Genomic DNA, 25189 nt, shown 5'->3' on the forward strand with positions numbered 1-25189 from the left:
ACCAAAGTGTGAAGGGAGAAAGTCATTCATCATGTTTCACCAAGAGAAGAGTAGAAGATGTAAATGGAGGCCGTCGGTAATGGACAGAATCCTAATTAGAAGAAGAGTCATGACAGGCTGTTATTACCTAAACACCATCTGGTCAGCTGGACAGGACTCATCTCTTTTTGGGACACACAGAGTGATACAGAAAAGATAAATTTTGCAACCATGTGGAATGTCATTAAGGATTTCAACAGTTGAAGGTGTGGTTTGTGGTCCTTTAGTGTTGGCCAGGAAATATGAAAAATGTCCGTGTCAAAACTAAAGTCACAGAATCAACAAGAAAATGATAAATATGACATGCATCATCACATTTTGTGTGACCACAGAGATATTATTGGGGAAAGAAAGAAGGGTGTAAAGTTTCATAGCCAAAAAAAGTCAGACCCAGAAAGAAAAGTTTGGGATCCACCAACTTAACTAATTTATTAGTTACTTTTCTGGTCTTACAGTTTTTCTCGATTGTTTAAACACATTTTCTGAAAGGATGCCTCATATTCTCAGAACTCTACACACAAATTAAAAAATCACTCACACATTTCTGAAAATTCTCCTGCAAAATGAAACTTTACATCCAAAACAGTCTTAATTCTTCTCAAAATGGTGTTTTGTCTCCAAATGACGCACACAAGCCGCTATATGAACACACATTTATATGAACCAGTTAGTGTAAAACACTGTGATTACATAATATTCATCATGACTCGGGCCTTTTTGTGTTCAGTGTGACACTTCTTGCAAAATATTTTAGAATTGTTTTTTTGTTTTTTTTTTGTTTTTTTTTGACTCAGAACACAAACTTTTTTTTTCACAGAAAAACAATGTACAAAGTGTTCATCACAGCCAACACAAAGTTCCACATAAAGTGGTCTGCATCTAAATGTATACAGCTTTAGTTAAAGAAATAATAATAATAATAAACAAAAAAACTATCAATAACAAAGCAAAAGACTAGTCCTATCCTGTTCTATCAACCCGTTCTATCACAACAGGAATAGGACTAGATAGGACAGTTGTAGTCTAAGTAGAGGTAGACTAGAGACTACAGCTGCCTTATCTAGTCCTATGTAGTCTCTAGTCAACCTCTACTTAGACTACAGCTGTCCTATCTAGTCCTATCCTCTTCTATCAACCCGAACAGTCTCTAGTCTACATCTACTTAGACTACAGTTGTCCTACCTTCATCTTCTCAGGGAGTTCAATCCATCACAACTGGACTGTTCGGGTTGATAGAACAGGATAGGACTAGATAGGACAGCTGTCGTCTCTAGTCTACCTATACTTAGACTACAACTGTCCTATCTAGTCCTATCCTGTTCTATCAGGATAGGACACACAGGATAGGACTAGATAGGACAGCTGTAGTCTCTAGTCTACCTATACTTAGACTACAACTGTCCTATCTAGTCCTATCCTGTTCTATCAGGATAGGACTAGATAGGACATCCTGTTCTATCAGGATAGGACTAGATAGGACAGTTGTAGTCTAAGTATAGGTAGTCTAAGTATAGGTAGACTAGAGACTACAGCTGTCCTATCTAGTCCTATCCTGTTCTATCAACCCGAACAGTCCAGTTCTATCAGGATAGGACTAGATAGGACAGCTGTAGTCTAAGTAGAGGTTGACTAGAGACTACATAGGACTAGATAAGGCAGCTGTAGTCTCTAGTCTACCTCTCCTACCTCTAGTCTAAGTAGAGGTTGACTAGAGACTACAGCTGTCCTATCTAGTTGTAGTTGTGGTAGTCTAAGTAGAGGTAGACTAGACAGTTGTAGTCTAAGTAGAGGTAGACTAGAGACGACAGCTGTCCTATCTAGTTGTAGTTGTTGTAGTCTAAATAGAGGTAGACTAGACAGTTGTAGTCTAAGTAGAGGTAGAATAGAGACGACAGCTGTCCTATCTAGTTGTAGTTGTTGTAGTCTAAATAGAGGTAGACTAGACAGTTGTAGTCTAAGTAGAGGTAGACTAGAGACGACAGCTGTCCTATCTAGTTGTAGTTGTTGTAGTCTAAGTAGAGGTTGACTAGAGTCTACAGCTGTCCTATCTAGTTGTAGTTGAACCAGACTTGGTTCATGGAGTTGGTGCATTGGTTATATGTTGTGGTCATTGTGTCTCAGGCATCACAAATTGTGTGTAAAAAATCGAGAAAAACTGTAATAGTCCCATACTTTACGGCATCATTTAGGTTTTTTGGGGGGGAAATCTTCACACAAACAACAGTCAGGACTTTTTTTTTTTATTTAACACTCACAAACCACCATTTACTTTGACACCGGGAATAAACATTAGAGGAAGGTTATTACTTCTCTGTTGTTGCCAACAAAAACTGTAAAATCTTAAGCCTTGTAAAAGTAGAATAGCTGATGTATTGGCTTACATCGCAGCAATAAAATAGGCCGTGAGTGGATTTGCCATTTGCCATTAAATGTCATTTTCTCTGCACTTTTCCCCTTTTTTCCGCATCTTATGACTTCACCTTTTTCCACTTTTGCTTCTTTCCAATAACGTCCTTTTTCTTCTCACCTCATTCAAATGTCCTTCTCCTCTCTGACCACCAGGTCCTCCCTCAGCTCCTCGTAACGTTATCTCCTCCATCAACGAGACCTCGGTTATCCTAGACTGGAGCTGGCCAGAGGACACAGGCGGCCGCAGGGACATCACCTTCACCGTCCTCTGCAAACGATGTCGTGTCGGAGATGCAAACGGAAGCAATGGTGGCAGCCCACGTTGTGAACCCTGCCGAAGCAATGTACGTTTTATTCCAAGATCTACGGGCCTACAAAACACCACGGTGACCGTGGGAGATCTGCTAGCTCACACCAACTATACGTTCGAGATTGAGGCACAGAACGGCGTCTCGGCGCTGGCGCCCAAGATGAGACAGTATGCCGCTGTCACCATCACCACCAATCAAGCCGGTAAGATGTTACAGCAGATGGTAGATAATAACCGGAGAATATTCTATTCCCACAGCATGTGCTGAGGCGTATATTTCACAAGCATGCCAAAATTGTCTCTGTTGCTTTGTCCCTCTTAAAATGCAGATTCAGTTTTTTGTGTACTGAAATACCGTAGACTTTGGCGTCTGACGTAAGGAATAACATGAACAACTATTTCTACCAAGCCTGTGAATTTTCTAACTTTTACTTAGTGTTAAGAAAGAAACCATCAAATGAGGATACTTTTTCAGTTTTATCCTGCTAAAAGGCTTTTGTCCCAAAGCTGTGCTAAAACACCAACAATGTTTGGTGAATTCATAATCGAAGTGTCTGGTATGTTTTATCTGGTGGCTAGATGAGGATCTGGGATTTTACAGATGGTTTAGGAGAAAATGGGCACAAGACTTCTATTGATTCTCACAGCAATTCTGCAGCAATTTAATGGAAGCAGGTCAATTCAGGATTAAAAACAATGGGAGGTGGTAGGAACTTGGTAGGTGGAATATAAGGATATTTCCACCCTCGGCCATCTCTGTGTGGAGTTTGCATGTTCTCCCCGTGCATGCGTGGGTTTTCTCCGGGTACTCCGGTTTCCTCCCACATTCCAAAAACATGCTAGGTTAATTGGCGACTCCAAATTGTCCATAGGTATGAATGTGAGTGTGAATGGTTGTTTGTCTAGATGTGTCCTGTGATTGGCTGGCGGACCAGTCCAGGGTGTACCCCGCCTCTCGCCCGAAGACAGCTAGGATAGGCTCCAGCACCCCCGCGACCCTCATGAGGAAAAAGCGGTAGAAAATGAATGAATGAATGAATGATATTGACCCGTTGTCTTACATCTGAAACTTGTTTACACACTTTCATTCATCCAGTGTCCTGCACATGGGATGCAACTATGCACAGCAACAGAGCTGCTGTTTTGGGTGGGGCTGTTTTGATTTAATATTTGCGTTTGCAGCAGCTGCAGCGGTTGTGGTGATAATATTGTTTGGACACATTGGAAATATTTTCTTGTCTGTGTCAGACTTAGTAGATGCAGAATTAATTAATTCATTTTCTACCGTTTTTCCTCACGAGGGTCGCGGGGGGTGCTGGAGCCTATCCCAGCTTTCTTCGTACACTCTGGACTGGTCGCCAGCCAATCACAGGGCACATATAGACAAACAACCATTCACACTCACATTCATACCTATGGACAATTTGGAGTCGCCAATTAACCTAGCATGTTTTTGGAATGTGGGAGGAAACCGGAGTACCCGGAGAAAAAACAACGCATGCACAGGGAGAACATGCAAACTCCACACAGAGATGGCCGAGGGTGGAATTGAACTCGGGTCTCTTAGCTGAAAAATAAATAAAAATAGAGTTGAATAAAAACAGTAAGACTAAAAAGATGCATTAAAATACAATATTATTACACGTTTTCACAGAAATTGAACTCGGGTCTCTTAGCTGTGATGCCTGCGCACTAACCACTCGTCTACCATGCAGCCTAGTCTAAATTATAATAATAATACATTTTATTTGTTTGCTTTACAGTAGAGAAAAATAAATAGAAATAGAGTTGAATAAAAACAGTAAGAGTAAAAGATGCATTAAAATACATTAAAATGCATTAAAATACAATATTATTACACTTTTTTTTCACAGAGATGGCCGAGGGTGGAATTGAACCCTGGTCTCCTAGCTGTGAGGTCTGCGCGCTAACCACTCAACCGCCTTATTCAAGAATTTTATTTCTTTGGCTCCGTACTTTTATGGATTTTCTACGCTCACTGTACCGAAAATGAACGGAACCATGACTTTAATACCGAGATAACGTCCTGAATCATGAGTATGACAACTGTGCGTCAAGCCTTTTTTTTTTAAATACCACAAGTGTCAAAAAGTATACACCTCTTCATACGTATACTTCCTCCAGCAACTGTCTTTTACTTCCAGATGACACACTAGGATAGATATCTAGGTCACACGCGGCAGGACATAGGAGGGAGAAGGCAAGGAGGCACGAGACACAAAGGAGCCTTAACAAACTGCACGCTATCGAGCACATAGCGTGAGGGCTCGAACGCCGTCTCGACTCAACCCTTCTGGATACGGCACGACCCCGGATGACATTTGAAGTGATAACTTGTGGCAGATGCACAAAGAAAACAAACCGCAGCGTATTATCAGCACCCTTTCCTTCTTATTTAATGATCTAACCTTAAATTTAATGTCCCTGCACTACACTTACTATATGCCCTTGATATTTACTAGAGCACAGTAAACACTATTATATTCACTGAGCCTGTAGGAACCTGATATGTCAGAAATGAAAATGTCATCCTTTTTACAAGTAATTTTAGGATAACAATGGGCTGAGGAAACTGACATCCATTTTTTAAAACACATGAAACAGCGCTCGGAAGAAAAAGCCGACAAAGAGATGTGTTGCTTGGACATTCTAGGTGTAAAAATTCCGAGTTTAAGCACTTTAAAAGTGTATTCTGCAATACTTTTACACTATTTTGTTCTTGGCTGTCTTTTGAGTTTTTCCTTATTCAGTGTCGTCTGTATCTGGAGTGTAATTTTTTTTTTTTTGTATTTCTGTTGGAGTCAATTCTTCCAGGGAATATGTGAGGGACGTTACTCTTTCCACTGGGCCACAGTCAAGGTGCAACAGAAAAGGGACTTCCCTAAACTGATCCACAACAATAGAATCATAGAATTAAGATTACTCCGGTTTCCTCCCAGAATCCAAAAACATGAAATCAATCAATCAGTAGTAAATAAATACATATAATAATAATAATAAAACGTCAAATAATAAAAACTTAAGAAACCACATATAGTTGGTGAGTAGACAAATTATTTTTTTCAGATTAAAATTAGCAAAGCATTATTAGAGCCCTGTAGACATGACAAAACACGACTATAGTCACATTTATACTCTTTATTTACAACATATTGCGCAACTGCAGGGTCTTGAGACACATGCTAACTCGCAAACTAGAGAGCCAGCGACCTAAACGGTAGCCTTCAAGTTATTTCCTTTAAACTTAAATAGCCAAAAACTTACCACTTCCACACGGATAGGGAGGATAACTATTAACAGTTATTTAACCTTTAACATGAACATTAATCAAACGTAATAATTTTTTCTGGGTACATGATACCATACAGCATCCATACCGCACTAACATTAAACTTTCATATCAAGGCGGGGGGCTCAAACTAGTGTCGGGCCGTATGTTTGAGACCCCTGGTGTAGACAGATCAACCCAACTGGGGGGGTGGTTGAAGCTATAACAAAACCCTATATAAGGCAAACACATGGGATGATTACGGTGCATACAATCGTGTGGCAGCAGTCACATCGTGTGAAGTTAAAGTTCCAAAACATTTGTAAGAATGCTTGCTGTAATTACACGGCACAGCTCCAGCTGTACTATATTATATATGATAAAAACCAGACCCGTTTTAAATGACAGGACAAGGATTAGTGGCACATATAGTTGTTTTTGTATGTTTGTTCACTTATGTAGTATGTGTGGACTTGAAGAGAGGACCGTGGAGATTTACTGCAACACATTTTTTGATTGCGTGGTTGAGAAAGCTTTACTGTATATATTTATGGTAAACATTATAAACTGGATGCAAATAGTCTGAGAGTTATTTCAGAATATTTAAAGTTTCAGTGATTGTTTTGCACATTACTGATCATGGCACAAAGATGCTTTGAAGCTCAAAGACAACAACGCACACTTCACTATGACGACACCCCCACTTATGCACACTTGTCTCTCAGCCTAAAGAATATCTCCGCCTCCAGCTGCACACTCTCCGTTGGCCCTGGGAGTTTACAAGGATTAAGTATGTCGGCCGCGGCAGCACCTACCTGATCTACTCTCACATAGAGATGCCAAGCTGTTAAAAGATGGATTAAATATTTCCCTAGGTGGTAGCAGTGTGTCCAGGCGGTGCTGTCAAGGTGCTGTCAGATAGATTTCCTCCTCTCATCTTTTTGCCCTCCAACTCATGGTCATCCCTGTGTTGACAACATGTACCTGTGATCTGCATTTAGAGCAGTTTTGCTCCAATAGTAGCCCTCTGAACCGCAATGGAAGGGGAAAACCAAGGCACAATGCAATGTATGCTGGAATATCCAAAAAAGAAAAAAAAAAAATATATATATATATATATATATATTCATTCATTCATTCATTTTCTACTGCTTTTCCTCACGAGGGTCGCGGGGGGTGCTGGAGCCTATCCCAGCTGTCTTCGGGCGAGAGGCGGGGTACACCCTGGACTGGTGGCCAGCCAATCACAGGGCACATATAGACAAACAACCATTCACACTCACATTCATACCTATGGACAATTTGGAGTCGCCAATTAACCTAGCATGTTTTTGGTCGCCAATTAACCTAGCATGTTTTTGGAATGTGGGAGGAAACCGGAGTACCCGGAGTACACGCATGCACGGGGAGAACATGCAAACTCCACACAGATGGCCGAGGGTGGAATTTAACCCTGGTCTCCTAGCTGTGAGGTCTGCGCGCTAACCACTCGACCGCCGTGCCGCCTATATATATATATATATATATTTTTTTTTGACATTTATTTATATATTTTATTATTATTAGCCCAGGGTGTACCAAAGTCAGCTGGGATAGGCTCCAGCATACCCCCGCGAACCTAGTGAGGATTTATAATGTATGGTATTCATAATGGTGGTATTATCATAGTGCGCTCATAGCAACATTAAATTTACAAGAGACGAAGAAAAAACACTGTGAAACTAAATCAAACTAACAAACTAAGACACTAAACAACTTCTTGTTTAAATATATGGATACGATAAAAACGTACCTGTTTAACAAATGTCAGCATTTTTTTAAGAAGATACATGTAATGATACGTATAATTAACATTATCATATTCACAAATGAATTAAAATAGACTGAAAATCACGCATGTGTATTTAGTTAGTCAGTGGCTGACGCACGCGGCAGCTACAATCTCCAAGCTAGACATAATTAGTGTCATAATTAAACAGCACTGCTGTCTAAAATAACACATTTCTATCTTATAATAAGTATAATAAGTCTTATAATAAGTATCTTATAATTATAGTTGCACATGATATGTTTTGTATCATTTCATTTGTGTGCTGAACTGTATCCCAAACTCAACTTAATGAATTATTGTGGCCACTTTGTGTGACAAAAAAAAAACAAAAACAACAACCAGCATCTTACTTCAACTTTGGAATTTTGCCCGTCATTCACAATCTTTATATGAAACATGAACACATATTTATTTTCATTTTCTGTGCATTATAATACGAGAAAACAAGTTAATGTGAGCTAGCTAACAATGCACGTCATTGGGATACACATATTTCGACTATGAAGCCCTCTTGCTTCTCATGCATGTGATAATGCATTAACACGTACACTGATGCTAAAGTGTAATAGTTATTAGTTTTTTCGGGTATTTATAAATTTGTTTCATATTTTTGTGCCAGCAACTTACACACATAGACAAAATTGTTGGTACCCCTCAGTTAAAGAACGAAAATCCCACAATTCTCACTGAAATCACTTGAAATTTAGTAACAAAAAACAAATAATGATCAAAATCAGCCATCACTTTTGAATGGTTGATAAACATAATTATGTAAAAAAAACTCTTCAAGTTTATTTTTGCCAGCACACACAACAGGCCTCTCCCAAACAACTCACCCAGCCCCTTTTACCCGTGAAGGGCCAACCATAGTTCCCCAATGAGAGGGTGAGGCAATACATATAAAAGGTACCCTGTTTACATTTATAACACTCTTCTTTTAGGTTACAAAAGTCTTCCAATAGTCCCACACTGAAGTTCCACTTCCTGTATACATGTAAGCACTCAATTACACATAACAACTTAGATTACCGAACTACCACCCAGTTAATCCCCCCTCCTCCAGGTGACACTTGGGAGAGTCCAATCAAGGTGATAAGCCTCTAGCCTACACTCACCAATCACCTCAAAAAAAAAGGAGAAATTGATGAGAAATTAGGAACAAAACCAATGACTTCTAAATGAAAAACTACAACAAACAACTTAAATGGCAACCAAATATAATTAGTACTAACCAGAATATATGTAAATAACAAAAGCTAGCTATATACACCAATAGAAACATAACAGGCATACACCTGATCAGTGAGGGAGGATTGGCAGCTCCCTCACACCATCATTTTTGTCCAGGCCTGTTTTATTAATTAGTTTTTTTAAATAATTATGTTAATTAACAATTCAAAAGTGATGGCTGATTTTGATTTTAAATGTTTTTTAAATTTATTGTTTTTACTTTTGTGGCGGCACGGTGGTCTAGGGGTTAGCGCACAGACCTCACAGCTAGGAGACCAGGGTTCAATTCCACCCTCGGGCATCTCTGTGTGGAGTTTGCATGTTCTCCCCGTGCATGCGTGGGTTTTCTCCGGGTACTCCGGTTTCCTCCCACATTCCAAAAACATGCTAGGTTAATTGGCGACTCCAAATTGTCCATAGGTATGACTGTGAGTGTGAATGGTTGTTTGTCTATATGTGCCCTGTGATTGGCTGGCGACCAGTCTGGGGTGTACCCCGCCTTACGCCCGAAGACAGCTGGGATAGGCTCCAGCACCCCCCGCGACCCTCGTGAGGAAAAGCGGTAGAAAATGAATGAATGAATGAATGTTACTTTTGTAAGTTCCAAGTGATTTCAGTGAGAATTGTGGGATTTTCTTTCTTTAACTAAAGGGTTTGTACAGAGAAATACAATACAGATTCTCAATTAAAACTGTAACTAATGATTATTTAAATAACGGATTAATCTGTCAATTATTTATTTTAATTATTCAATGAATCAGATTTAAAAAATATTTTTTTTTAATTCATGATTTTAACTGACAGAGTAAATAAGTACACAAACAATAGGTTGCCACTTGAATATTCTGTTAAAATATTGTTAATTAATGAAAAATATTTGTCAAATAACAGTCATGAATTAATTATATAGTTTCTGATGACTTGGGTAATCAATTAACCATTGATCAATATTTAATTGTTGCAGCTCTGTTCTCAATAGCACCTGCATAAATGTGTAGATGTGAACGTTTATCACCTTTCTCCGACCTTTCTCCGACCTTTGGCCGACTTTAAAGTCTGAAATATATAAAATATATATATATAAAGTCTGATGTACCAAATGCCATAGCCAGTTAGAGTATTTTGATATTATATTGAACAAAAACTTGTGATTTAAGCAATTTGGAGTTTCCTACATAATGATGTGATAATTATATTGTGGAATACTCTTTTAATTATTTTTTTCAATATTTTTTAATGAGTTCTTTAATTTACTTTCAGTAATGACTTGAAGGTATTAGGCATACATTGTCACTGACTTACAGCGTGCTCCCTGGTTAATGGTCCTTAGGTATGACATATTCTCATAAGTGCCCCTTAAATCACTTATTAATGGTGGCACGGCCCACTTCGTAAGCCATTATTGATTTTGTGTCCTATAGAAGTTTTACAGTTAGATAGACTATAGACAAAACAAGCGACAACAAATGAAGTGATCTGAAAATAGACGCGTCAAAAAGTGGATGAGAAGAAAGAAAGTGGTGATGCCTCCAAGCTGCTCAGACACACTAAATCATTATTGCCACAGTAAACCACAGTGCCAATATAAAGCACGGCGTCACCGTGCTATCAGAACCAGAGGGAGAGGAGGAGAAGAGGAGTAGGGGGTATGGAAACAGATTCTCTCCATCTGGATTCATTGTAGAAAAAAAGGGGGGAATAAAACTTCCTGCAGATATGCACATGGGTATACCGTATATGCATGAAAAGACAAAAACACACACCCGTGCCCACAAACACACACACACTGGCTTTATAATCCCAATCAACCAAAGCTTGAACATTTCAAAGACAAACATGTTTTTTCCTGTGGTCTAATAAAATTAAAAGTCAATGCCTCAGATGCAGAGCAGGCCCCGCAGCTGCCTGGCAATTAGAGAGCAGTAAAACCAGGGAAATGAGAAAGTGAGTGTAGAGAAAGAGACTGAAAAAAAGGGAGGTGTGGGACCCAAAATGGCTACAGTGGGACCATGTGAACCTCCTGAGGTATTTTGATAGCGGACACCAACCAAAACAAGATGATACATTGACTTTCAAATTCATGCAACAGTGATAAATAAAACAATAATAATTATTTTTTTCCTCTCATGGTAACTTTACGTGTTTACATTTTGGTTTGTTGGTTTATTGCCATAGCAAGTTTATGAATTTTGCAAATTGATAGAATTTACCATCATCCCCCGCCACTTTGCTCTTCACTCTTTTTCCCCCAAAAATGTATTAATTTATAAATAATTCCGGGTTGTGTTCGACTATAACCTATTGTTAGTCATGAACTATGCATATGTAAGCAAATTGTATATGATTTTGGCCTAAATTAAGTATTTTCAAGCATTAAAATAGATAATAAATACAAATATATTGTAAAGTCCTGCGATTGGCTGACTCGAAATGTGATAGACTTATGTCTACTACATTGGGTAATAAGAATTCAACGTGATTATATGGATATTATTTCATGTCTAGAAGGCTCTAGTTATGTTTAAAAACAAGGTCATAAACAGGTTTATATCCTCAAACTACAATAATAATCCATTCATAAATAAGGAATCGTAATTTGCAGAAATTGATTTATCACAATCATTTATTTTAATAAAAAAGAAAGAACAATTCCTTTCCTTCATCCCTGTGGTTTCCCAGCCAAAAACAAGACCACTGCGCTGCTTAGTTATCACTGTCACTTTCATAGGAGCTGATAGTCACATTTATACTCTTTTATTTACAACATATGTATTGCGCAACTGCAGGGTCTTGAGACACATGCTAACTCGCAAACTAGAGCGCTAGCGACCTAAACGGTAGCCTTCAAGTTATTTCCTTTAAACTTAAATAGCCAAAAACTTACCACTTCCACACGGATAGGGAGGATAACTATTAACAGTTATTTAACCTTTAACATGAACATTAATCAAACATAATAATTTTTTCTGGGTACATGATACCATACAGCATCCATATCAAACTTACACAGGCCACACTAACATTAAACTTTCATATCAAGGCGGGGGCCTCAAACTAGTGTCCTGCGGGCCACATTTGGCCCGCGGGCCGTGTGTTTGAGACCCCTGCTTCAGTGTGTTTGTTACTCTAAACCCAAGTAGAGCGAAACAAAACAGGGTACACAGGAAGTGCGCTTGTGTCCCATATCAGGGGATTGGAGGAAACATGTATCCGTTTAGGTTGGTTATGTTAGTTATATCCACTGGTTAGACTGAAATACGAGATCTAAGCATTCTCCTCCCTTGTGTACGTCTCTGTCTCTGCATGAGAACGCCGTCTTTGGGAGTGAGTGTGTGTGTGTTGTTTGCATTTGCAACTTTGTGTAAGTCATCTTTATCCAACCCACAAATCCGGGACTGTGTCCTTTAATGTGGGCCCCACTGGGCAGAAAACTGAATTAGGCTAACAGGAACCATAGACAATTGTCAGGATGCAACACCGGCAACTGAACTTCCACTGAACCTCTTTATAGAAGAATTCACTGTCTCACATTCTCTGCTTTTCTCCTGTTCTGTTTCTACCCCAGCTCCCTCTCCGGTAATAGTCATCAAAAAGGAGAAGACATCACGAAATAGTGTTTCCTTGTCTTGGCTGGAGCCAGAGAGACCCAATGGCATTATCCTCGACTACGAGATCAAATACTACGAAAAGGTTGGTACTGACAAGAGGGGTTTACACTCTAGATCAGGGGTCTCAAACGCAATTTACTTGGGGGCCACTGGAGCTAGGGTCTGGGCGAGACTGGGCCGCATAAGGTTTTCCAAAAAAAAAAACAACAAAAAAAACGCATTTATTAAAAACAGAAAAATGAATAAACTTTGCTTTGGTTTCGATTTTCTACAATAAAAGCTCTGATAAAACATTCCCCTGTTCTCAGATATCTTAATTTCTTATTTTTCTGTTCAAAATAACATGAAAAATAAATAAACAAATCAAGAATAAAGAAAATCAATCAGTAATAAAAAAATATAATAATAATAATAATAAAACGGCAAATAATAAAAACTTAAGAAACCACATATAGTTGGTGGGTAGAGAAATTATTATTTTTTAGATTAAAATTAACAAAGCATTATTAGAGCCCTGTAGACATGACAAAACACGACTATAGTCACATTTATCCTTTTTTTATTTACAACATATTGCGCAACTGCAGGGTCTTGAGACACATGCTAACTCGCAAACTAGAGAGCTAGCGACCTAAACGGTAGCCTTCAAGTTATTTCCTTTAAACTTAAATAGCCAAAAACTTACCACTTCCACACGGATAGGGAGGATAACTATTAACAGTTATTTAACCTTTAACATGAACATTAATCAAATGTACAACAGGCGGTCAAACCTTTTGTACTTCCCAGTTCTTGCGTGATGTTTTCCGTCAAAGATTTTGCTAAAAATGTTTTCATAAAATCAAGTTCCCCAAAAAAGTACCCTAGGCACCCGAATCACTGTCTATTAAGTTTTATTGAGTATAACTATAAAATGAGTTTTACTATAAAATAACTTGCCAGGATGTACAGGAAGTCCGCATCAACAATAACTTCCATCCATTTGTCATTTATAATGATTTTACATTGTTTTCTGCATGTACAATGACATTTATTCTCCATAAAATGTATTTTTTATGATTGATTTGATTTTCCAGTACATTATATCATATGGGAAAAATTGCTTCACTTTTCATACGTTTCAGTTTTTTATCTGTATTGTTCAACTTTACAGTACAACTTCATAAGTCAACTATTCTGGAACATTGTTGTTTGCTGAACTGAGCTTCAGTTTCCTTGTTTGAACTGGCATATCCACCAAGATTGGGAATTGTGTTGCCATACACTGTTTGTCATAAATATCATTGTCGGGATGTGAACCCGAGAGAGACAAAATCACTTAAATATGAATCAGGAATTATGTATAACGACTTCTCAGCAGCGCTGAGAACATTAGAGGATATCCGTTTGATATGCGAATGACAAATATTCACACCCTTTTATCTATTTTGACAAGGTAACATACAATAAACAACATGAAATATGTAAATAGTTTAAACGATTAAAACTGCATGGGAAGAATTGGTTCGATTTGACAAGGGTCCTCGGATGATTCTGAATCATCACTGCTAAAAATAGAAGTTGAAGGAGCTGTGAGAAACAACTTATCGGGTCTATACCCTCGTTAGGGAGATGAAGGGTAAATGTGATATCTTAATATAAATCACGAATCAGTCTTAAAAAGATTCTTGTGTTTCTGAAAATTCCCTGGTGTTATCCAAGGATATCAAATTAAAATCAGCATAAAACTTTAAATTTCTTATCCAACATTCTCACCTAATTTTGTCATCACTGTCCATCTAGTAATTTTCTTCTATTTACCAAATGTCAGGTTTGCTGGGGTACTGGCCTTTGCAGGCAAACCCAGACTTCCTTCCCTCTTTTTCCGAGGGATTCCCAGGCCAGTTCAAACACATAGTCTCTCCAACGTGTCCTTGGTCTTCCTTAAGGCCTCCCACCGGTCGGACGTGACCTGAACACTTCCCGAGGGAGGAATCCTGACTAGATGCTTGATCCACCTCAATGTACAGTAGCAGCAAATTTACTCTGAGTTTCTCCCAAATGAGAGTACTTCAGAATTCATTCTGGCAACTTGTAAGCGCCATCTTCTCGGTCACCACCCAAAGTTCATGACTATCCGTGAGGGTAGGAATGGAAATCGACTACAATTCCCACCCTCAAAAGTCGGCAAACTAATCTGGTTACGAAACCGTTGACTCCGGTTGGACAGAATCCTTGACAATGTCACAAATGCACCAAGGAGACCACAAACTGACTCGAACTCTCCAACGCTTATCCGGATCCCAGTCGCAGGGGCAGCAGTCTCAGTAGGGAAATATCTCTCGGTTCCACTGGGGGGGACACCGAGCCGTTCCCAGGCCAGACATAATTCCTCCAGCGTGTCCTCGGTGTGTCTCCTCCCGGCTGGGGAACTCACTGGGGAAGCGTCCAGGAGGCATTCAGACTAGATGCCCGAGCCACCTCAACTGGCTCCTTTCGATGTGAACGACTACATGAAACAAAACAAATACTTATGCTGCAGTGTGATAGCCTGAGTTTCTTCTTCATTTGTCTTTCCCTTTTTCACACTCCATCTTACTTTTTCTCACTGTATTGTCTAGGCATGCTTTTCATATGTGAATAATTGTTTATTTATTTGTCGTTCATGAAAAACATCTTTCAAAAACAGAGATCCAAATTTCTGTCTATTTTTTGTGTTGCGGACCACTAATCTTACCGAACTGATCACCCGACTAATCAAAACAACAAGCGTCAGATTAATGACTATTAATGAAAATAATTGTTACTTGCAGCCCTGATAAAATAAATACTGCTGGAAATGATACAATTTGGAAAGCTGGAATTTTTGTGACACAAACATCTGAATAAAAACAAAATAAAGTAGTTTTCGCTGGATTATGCCGTCACTCGCCGACATGAGTCGATATTTAATTTTTATGCCAATATAAGACTTCCCTAGACCTCCCATTCCATATCCTGCCTCTTATCCTGTCCTCTCTATCTAATGGAGACAAGTTTTATGGCAGACAGTAAACGGGCGTGTTCATTCCTCTGTGAGAGAAATTAGCACAGAACGAATTAGGCTGTCGTTCAGCACCGATGCGGCGCTATCGCTGACATTTGATGGTGAAATTAGCCATGGATGCAAGTTTAGTCACTCGGGTAAATTCATTGTGTGTGTGTGTGTGTGTGCCCCAGATCACAGTTTGCTCGAGTGCCAACCCTGGCCCCTAATCTCTTGATTAGTAGGCAGACAGAAACTGGTGTCCTCTCTAAACTCTTCTCCCTGCTCAGCCACCCTTACCTAAGATGCTAATACATGGCTGGAAAGCAGCAAGGGGAAAAGTTAATGACTGATACAGGCTTTGTTTCATTGGCGCACGTTACTTAAATGCTACTTTATTACAAGAAGAAATTGAAAAGTGGGTTTTAAAAGTGCATGATTCCTTGTTAGTCACATCGAGGGACACATGAGGACATGCACACAAACGCCTTTACACACTTTCTACGGGATTCTCTCCACAGCGGCCAGGGATTTTAAAACATCAGACAAAAGGTTCTTCCATGCAGATGAGTGAACAAGGACACCAGTGGGAGGCCACCATAAAAACACCGGATTCTGGCCTCTTCCTATGGGCAAGCTTTAGGTGAACTCGCATGCCAAGGCTCAAGGCCACATTGGAGCGCATACAAAGTTTTTTAGAGACATAAGCTCAAATGCACGCATTAAAAAAAAAGATGGTGTGACAGAAGAATAGAAGAACTGAGATGAAAAGAAAGAACATTCAGTTAAGAGGATGATAATATGTGTTTGAAAAACCATATGTTCCTCTATTTTGTTTGTGGCTTGGGCATTTTCATGCGAAACACTGTGTGCTCCATCCGGTCGTATAATGGTTTCTGTAACTTTTAGAAATACATTTTTTTTCTAGCAACACGTTTTATCCAAATACACATCCAAGAATTTTAAAATGTATTAACATTAATGTATTAACATTTTTTTTTTTAATAATGCACCTCGTACTTCGGTATGAGGTGCATTATTAAAAAAAATAAAAAATAAAAAATAAAAAAAAAACTTTATTATGGAAAGCAGGAAGTGAATAGATGTAACAGTTACTGATTGTAAAAGTACCAGATGTAGGGGTAGGATTTAATAAGCTTTGCTTCTTCCTACTCCTTTTGGACATGTGGAACTGGGAACTGATTATGTGATGCATTCAATTGTAATCTGATGCATGTTCAAATGAAATAAAACCATTACCATTACCATGAATATATTTAACACTTTATTGGCCATTAGTTTGAATACTATTGAATTAAAAGTGTACCCCATTTTTCATCTAATTATTCCTTCCGGGATGTCAAAATGTGACCATTTGCAGTCCGCAGAAGTTTATTTATTTATTTTTTTAAATTTTTTATTTTTTTTAAATTGAGAAATTTGAGTTGAATATTTTCCACATTTTGCGTCGCCACTTGCGGGTGTTGGTGGCTCCCACTGCCAAACCAGTTGAGAACCACTGGTTTGAACCATATAAGCAGCAAATTGTACCGCAATCACATATATATTTTTATTATTTAGTCTTGTGTTGATGATCAAGTCAAGTGCCCACCCCGATTTCTCACCAAGCCACACTGCATTAGTTTGAATCTGTTGTGGGAATACACAGGAACATCCATAAAAAGAAGCTTCTTCTGTGGGTGGCAGTTAGAAAACCTGGAAGTGCTTTACAGCCTTAATGGTACTTTCACAGATGTGCAAGTTACCCCAGATGCCACGGGCACTGAAGACACAAAGTCACACAATGTAGCATCAAAGAATTCAAAACTTCAAGCTGGTAAAAAAAAAAAAAAATCTGGATGTCCTTTTCCTCTTAGCCTGGAGGACGCAATTGTCCGTGATGTTCAAAAGCATTTTGGAATGAGGACTCATTACACATCAACACATTTAATGCTTGTTTCTACTTTGCTGCCTCACACTTAAATTCCCTTAATCTGTACCATTTGAAGCCCTTTATCAAGAAATAAAGGCTTATGCGGACTAATCAATGGAAGAACGTGAAACACAGACAACCAACTTGTATGGCATGTATCAGCCATAAAACGGACATGTATTTTAATTTCATGATTTGGAGTAGCCTGGTGCCTTGAATGTAGTACTGTACAGTAATCGCTTGTACATTGCAATTCATCGATTCTGGACCCAACCGTGATATGTGAATTTCCGCAAAGTAGGATTTCTTATTTATAAAAGTAATAGTTTTGTTAGCGCATGGAAAACCTGTTAATGACATAGTGGTTGCAGTTTTTAACATCATTAGAGCCTTCTAGGAATGACATAACAACCCTATGGTCACCTTTAGACTTGTAGTACCCAATAATAATAAGAGAAATAATACTGCAAGTTTATTCTCATAAAACACATTTTCTGATTAGAATACGCTTTTTTAATCTTCTTTAATATGACATTTTAAAATAACATATTTTTTCTTTAATATTTCTAGTCTATACTAGTAAAATGACATTATTTTCGTGCCTGTTTATTCCTGTAAAATTTATTCTTTTAAAAAGGTTGTTTACTTTATTATTGTGACATTACAGCTATATTTCACAACAAGTTTTATTCTCATAATATTATTTTGTCTTTACTCCAATGACATTTTGACTTCAGCTCAATATTTTAAGTCTTTCCCAACCTCATTTTCCCCAAATAAATGTTTCTCATAAATCTTACAATTTAAAAAAAATATATATTTTCTTTAATATTATCAATGGTACTAAAATGTCAGAATATTTCCTCATAATACTGCAAGTTTAATCTCCTAAAACAAATTTTCTGATTAGAATACGGTTTTTTAATCTCCGAATTTGGACTTTATTCTCATAAAATTACAGCATTTTTAATTTTTTTAATTTTTCAAATTATTTCAACTTTCTAATTTTTTTTCTCGTAATAATGCAATTTTGTCCCTATAATATTTTAACTTTATTCTGATGATATAATATTTTTCCCCAACCTAATATTCCAAAAAAATATTTTGTTTTGTTTGTTTCTCATACTCGTTCATCTTCAAACCAGTTAATGACATTGTGGATGCAGTTTTTAACATCATTAGAGCCTTCTAGGAATGAGATAACAACCCTATGGTCACCTTTACACTACAGTACCGAAAATAGTAGACATAATAAACACTGCTGCTTGTGTGTTGGTGTAAATTGTGAGTATTGTGCCTGTTGTGAGATCATTCAAACCTGCAACAAAAGTCTGTTGTTTTGGCAATCAAGTGTAATGCTTGTCTTTAGGAACATTACAGTAACATTAGATGTCTAGTGACCGATGCTGCATATTTATATTAGTATTTTATTTAATTTAGCCATTGTTATGCTTTAAAATTTGTAATTTTAATTTAAAAATGTGCTTAAATATGCATATTTTTGACTATTGATAGACCGTATTAAACCACAAAACAGCGTGATTTGTTAATTCATATATTCTAAATAGAATATATTATAATATTGAGCATGATTTCATTATTGCTTTACCCAAAATAAGGACCCATGTACTTAAAAGGGCTCTTAAGTGCATTGTAGAAAAAATATTGTTTTTGAATGTGGTGTATTCTCGAGACCTTCACATGTGCTAGTTTGGTATGTTTATTTGGTTTTTTCGATGGAAGGAATCCTGTTTAGCCTTTGTGTGTGTGTGTGTGTGTTTATACTGGCAATCATTTTCTTCAACTTTGTTTAGATTGCCAAAGCAGAAAACCGCTATATTTCTTTATATCCCTGCTATATGGCAACTGCAATGGCAACACAACTCTGGTGGGACACACATAGACAGCCCATAATCACACGGCTTGGGCATTGCGATGCTTTGCTTCACACACACACACACACACACACAAAGGTCCCCTTACCACACCTGTGTGTAATTTTCAAGGGATCACATGCTGTCCCGAGCACTTCATGGTGACAAGCTGTGAGTAGATTTATGGGCACGATGAGGAGCCATCCTGATGCAGGCCTGCTGTATCAGTTACCCCCCTAACACACATACCAGTTAAAAAAGCTTTGTGCACTATAAAAGCCTGATCCCTCCCATTACTGGGCGTTATAAAAAGGGGGTTTTAAAAAGAGGTGTCTGTTCATAAACACAATGAAAGACGGATTTGATTCTCTTGAAAATGTTTTTTGGACTGCAGTCTTTATTGGGAAATTTATTTTCATGATTGTTAAATTAATCCCAAATATATTGTTATTAGATGTTTTAATATTGTAAAATCTCCGTTGTTTAGCTTCAGACATGAATCTTGTTAAACAGAATTGAGTCTTGTGACGCTCTGAGGTAAGGTTAGAGAAACGTGATAGGGGGTCAGCATAATGGGTCAGTAGTAATTCCTCTAAATGGCATTTTTACTACAGCTGCAGGGGGGTGGGGGGGTATCCATTCACGGGGCATATGCCCACCCACCTGATTCATAGACAGAGCCAGTATGGATTTAATGTCTTCTGAACCTAAACTTTGACTCTACACGTGCAAAACTGCTACGGTGACCACTAATCTCTGAAATGAAATAATGATTAAAAATAATGTTTCTTCTCAAGTGGAAAAATCGGCCTGTAGGAACATATCACTCTTTTCAAGCGATATTTAAAAAGAATAAGAATATCAGGTAATTTAAATTTTTTTAAATTTTTTTTAATGTAAAATTTTTTTTTAAAAAATTAAAAAAATTAAAAATTTTAAAAAATTATTTCCAAAAATGTAAAAATATTAAATAAATAAAAAAAATAAAGAAAACCAGGACATTTTCATCACTTAACAGCAGCGGTGCCTATCACGTCGATCAAGCTACCAGTAGATCGCCAAGGTAGTTTAGGTCGAGTAAACATTATTTTGTAGATTTCATATAAAATTCATTCACTGACATTAACACTTAGATGCATAAGTGGGTCAAAAATGACCCGGTCAGGTTGTTTTCTTGAAATATCTTCGTAATGAAAATTTTGTATCATTTCATATTACACGTATTCCTCAAAAAACATGTTTTTGATATCATACCGTTCACATTTTTAACTTACCTTTTATACATTTTAAGAAATTATTGTTTTTGTGTTACTACCCAAACCTTCCATCAGTGACTCAAAAAAGACCCGGTGAAGTTGTTTTCTTGAAATATCTTCGTAATGAAAATTTTTTATCATTTCATAATCCAGGTATTCCTCAAAAAACATGTTTTTGATATCATGCCATTCACATTTTTAACTTATGTTTTATACATTTTAAGAATTTTTTGTTTTTGTGTTACTACTCCAACCTTCCATAAGTGGGTCAAAAATGACCCGGTCAGGTTGTTTTCTTGAAATGTCTTCGTAATGAAATTTTTTGATAATTTCATATTCCAGGTATTCCTCAAAAACATGTTTTTGATATCATGCCGTTCACATTTTTAACTTATCTTTTATACATTTTAAGAAATTTTAGTTTTTGTGTTACTACCTCAACCTTCCATAAGTGGGTCAAAAATGACCCGGTCAGGTTGTTTTCTTGAAATATCTTCGTAATGAAATTTTTTTATCATTTCATATTCCAGGTATTCCTCAGATATCATGTCGTTCACATGTTTAACTTATCTTTTATACATTTTAAGATTTTTTTTGTTTTTGTGTTACTACCCCAACCTTCCATAAGTGGGTAAAAAATGACATGTTAAATTAGATATATACATAGGTATACAAGTCTCACCTTACTGTAAAAAAGTGTAATAATATTTTGTAAAAATCCTTATTTATATAACTAATGTAAAAATGTACTAAACATGTTAATATACTTACCAAGCAAAAGTGTCACTCCATAGAACTAAAACACTGTGTGATTTTCTTTTCATGTACTGTCTTTTGTCCAGTATTTTCTTCCCTCCACATCTGGTTGCAAGGTGTAGAGTCAGTGTGGAAGTTCTTGCATCGCTTTATCAGCGTAGACCGGCATTGAGAGAAGCCGTAAAATAGAAAGGCCGTAATTCATCAGATAAGGGGTGGGATGCTGTCAAACTGTCTGCATTGTTTGGGTGTGCACGCTTATGACAGCCCACCTTCTCATATGATACTCTACACATGCTGTATTCATTAATGTGTAGACCCAAGTCTGTGTGTATTTCATTTCTCTGTCTGTATCCCTGCCTCTTTATCATCCAGGAGGAGCAGGAGACCAGCTACACAATCCTTCGGGCCAGGGGATGTAATGTGACTCTAAACGGTCTGAAGCCCAACACTGCCTACCTGCTGCAGATCAGAGCCCGCACAGCTGCTGGATACGGAGCCAGCAGTCCCAGTTTCCAGTTTGAGACCAGTCCAGACTGTAAGTGGTGGATGTGCTGCAGGGGGTATGAAGGACTGTTGCACAAATGTATGAATCAGGGGTGTTCAAACGTTTTCCACTAAGGGCCACATGCAGAAAAATGAAAGGATGCAAGGGCCACTTTGATATTTTGTAATATGATAGAAATACTAAAAAGTTTAAAAACTGCATCTCAGCTTTGTGTCTTTTGCTCTTGCTCTTTTTTTTCAAAAGTTTTTCAAAAGTTTCTTCTTCAATAATCTTTATACATTTCCTTCTCATAATATTATGACTTTATTCCTGTAATATTAATAGCTTAGTTTTTTTTCAACTAGTTAATATCCATAAAATTGTAACTATTTTCCATTTTTTTGTCTTAATATTTTTTTTCTCTTCTCTTAAAATGACAACTTTTTTACCCATTTTTTGTTGCAATTTAGTTTCAATTTTCTTCCTGTAAATTTACGCCTCATAATTGTGTGACTTTATGTCCATATAGTACAATAGTACATTTTCCCCCAACCTAATTTTTGAATAACTATTTATTTTTGTTTCTGTCTCATAATATGACAATTTAAAATAACTTATTTTTTCTTTAATATTTCTAGTCTATGCTAGTAAAATGACATTATTTTCGTGCCTTTTTATTCCTGTAAAATTTATTCTTTTAAAAAGGTTTTTTACTTTATTATTGTGACATTACAGCTATTTTTCAAGTTTTATTCGCATAATATTATTTTGTCTTTACTCCAATGACATTTTGACTTCAAATCAATATTTTAAGTCTTTCCCAACCTCATTTTCGCCAAATAAATGTTTCTCATAAATCTTACAATTTAAAAAAATATATATTTTCTTTAATATTACCCATGGTACTAAAATTTAAGAATTCTTTTATTTATAAGATTTTTTTTATTCCCATAAAACAAATTTTCTGATTAGAATACACTTTTTTAATCTTTGAATTTGGACTTTATTCTCATAAAATTACAGCATTTTTATTTTTTAAAATTTTCACAATATTTCAACTTTCTAAATTTTCTTCTTGTAATAGTGCAACTTTGTCCCTATAATATTTTAACTTTATTCTGATGATATAATATTTTTCCCCAACCCAATATTCCAAAAAAATAATTTTGTTTTACTCGTTCATCTTAATAAATTCGGACTTTTGTCATTGTGGTTTTCAACTTAATATTCATAAAATGTTTGCTTTTTTTGTTTTTATGTTAAATTATTATGTTAAAAATAGAAAAGAGTCGTTGGCCAGACTTTGGACATCCTTGGTGTAAATCATCCAGACATAACAAATGTTTAGTACTTACTGCTGTGAACACCATACCGCTAACTACCTGTTACTCTGTGTCTTTTAGCTGCCTTCTCCATCTCTGGTGAGAGTAGTCAGGTTGTTTTGATCGCCATTTCTTCAGCTGTGGCCATCATCTTGCTGACTGTGCTGCTCTACGTCCTGATTGGCAGGTTGGTGGATAAGTGGTGTTATTTCATTTGAACATGCAACAGATTACAATTGAATGCATCACATATTCAGTTCCCAGTTCCACATGTCCGAAAGGAGTAGGAAGAAGCAAAGCAAAAGCAAGAAGCAAAAATCCTACCCCTTCATCTGGTACTTTTACAATCAGTAACTGTTACATTTGTTCACTTCCTGCTTTCCATAATACAGTTTTTTTTTTTTTGTTTTTGTTTTTTTTTTTTTTTAATAATGCACCTCGTACCAAAGTACAAGGTGATATGACCATCCAATGACATAATGTGTACCATAGTAAGTGTCAATATAGTGATATATATAGCACATCATGACTGGTTCAAGACTCTTCATCCTTGTATTTAGCAAACATCAACTGCTTGTATTGTTTCTTGAATTGGCTCATCGTTGTGCATTGTAAGTGTTGATACGATGCACGCTCACCGTACACACACACACATGTAAGCAGCCATATCAGACCTCCGATCTTGGCCAATGGCTCAAGCCTTATTAGACGTGGCACAGCTTCTGACGTTCTCTGTTTGGATTGGCAGGTTTTGTTGCCATAGCAAATCCAAACATCCTGATGAGAAAAGACTGCACTTTGGCAATGGGCATTGTAAGTACCGGGCTGTTTTTCTTCTTCAATCTTTCCTGTCTCCTCTTAACGGGTCACTGAAGTCCAATTAGCTGGTTGCATTCGGAACCGCTTGATTGTTTCATTCATTTTGTGTTTACTTATAGCATTTTTGCACTACTAAACAACAAGAAAAGGTCAAATAGGAAAGGTTGGTTTGCTAGTATGAAAACAAATATCATTTTCAAAATTTGGAATCCAATCAAATCAACTTTATTTGTATAGCACTTTTCCACTGGAGCTAGGGTCTAGGCAAGGCTGGGCCGCATCAGGTTTTCAAAAAAAAACAAAACACATTTATTAAAAACAGAAAAATATACAAACATTTTCAGTGCTTGGTTCCGATTTTCTACAATAAAAGCTCTGATAAAACATTCCACTGTTCTCAAATATCTTACTTTTTATTTTTCTGTACAAAATAAGATGAAAAATAAATAAACAAATCAAGAATAAAGAAAATCAATCAATCAGTAATAAAAAAAAATAATAATAAAACTGCAAATAATAAAAACTTAAGAAACCACATATAGTTGGTGGGTAGACATTTTTTTTTTCAGATTAAAATTAACAAAGCATTATTAGAGCCCTGTAGACATGACAAAACACGACTATAGTCACATTTATACTCTTTTTATTTACAACATATTGCGCAACTGCAGGGTCTTGAGACACATGCTAACTCGCAAACTAGAGCGCTAGCGACCTAAACGGTAGCCTTCAAGTTATTTCCTTTAAACTTAAATAGCCAAAAACTTACCACTTCCACACGGATAGGGAGGATAACTATTAACAGTTATTTAACTTTTAACATGAACATTAATCAAACGTAATATTTTTTTTCTGGGTACATGATACCATACAGCATCCATATCAAACTTGCGCGGGCCGCACTAACATTAAACTTTCATATCAAGGCAGGGGCCTCAAACTAGTGTCCTGCAGGCCACATTTGGCCCGCGGGCCGCGTGTTTGAGACCACTGGTTCATAGTATAATATAGTATGTGATGCC

General features: G+C 37.0%; 1 protein-coding gene across 4 annotated transcripts in view; it reads left to right on the plus strand.

The window, feature by feature from the left end:
- epha3 (eph receptor A3) overlaps positions 1-25189 on the plus strand; it is a 134378-nt gene that overhangs the window by 67543 nt on the left and 41646 nt on the right. For all 4 annotated transcript variants that reach the window (XM_058082512.1, XM_058082513.1, XM_058082511.1 and 1 more), the window contains 5 exons: positions 2602-2961; positions 12674-12798; positions 21915-22077; positions 23430-23535; positions 24097-24161. In XM_058082512.1, coding sequence (XP_057938495.1) covers positions 2602-2961; positions 12674-12798; positions 21915-22077; positions 23430-23535; positions 24097-24161 — 819 coding nt within the window. The remainder of the gene's footprint in view (positions 1-2601; positions 2962-12673; positions 12799-21914; positions 22078-23429; positions 23536-24096; positions 24162-25189) is intronic.

The sequence above is a fragment of the Doryrhamphus excisus genome, chromosome 9 (assembly GCF_030265055.1).
Source record: "Doryrhamphus excisus isolate RoL2022-K1 chromosome 9, RoL_Dexc_1.0, whole genome shotgun sequence".
NCBI classification, from domain to species: Eukaryota; Metazoa; Chordata; class Actinopteri; order Syngnathiformes; family Syngnathidae; genus Doryrhamphus; species Doryrhamphus excisus.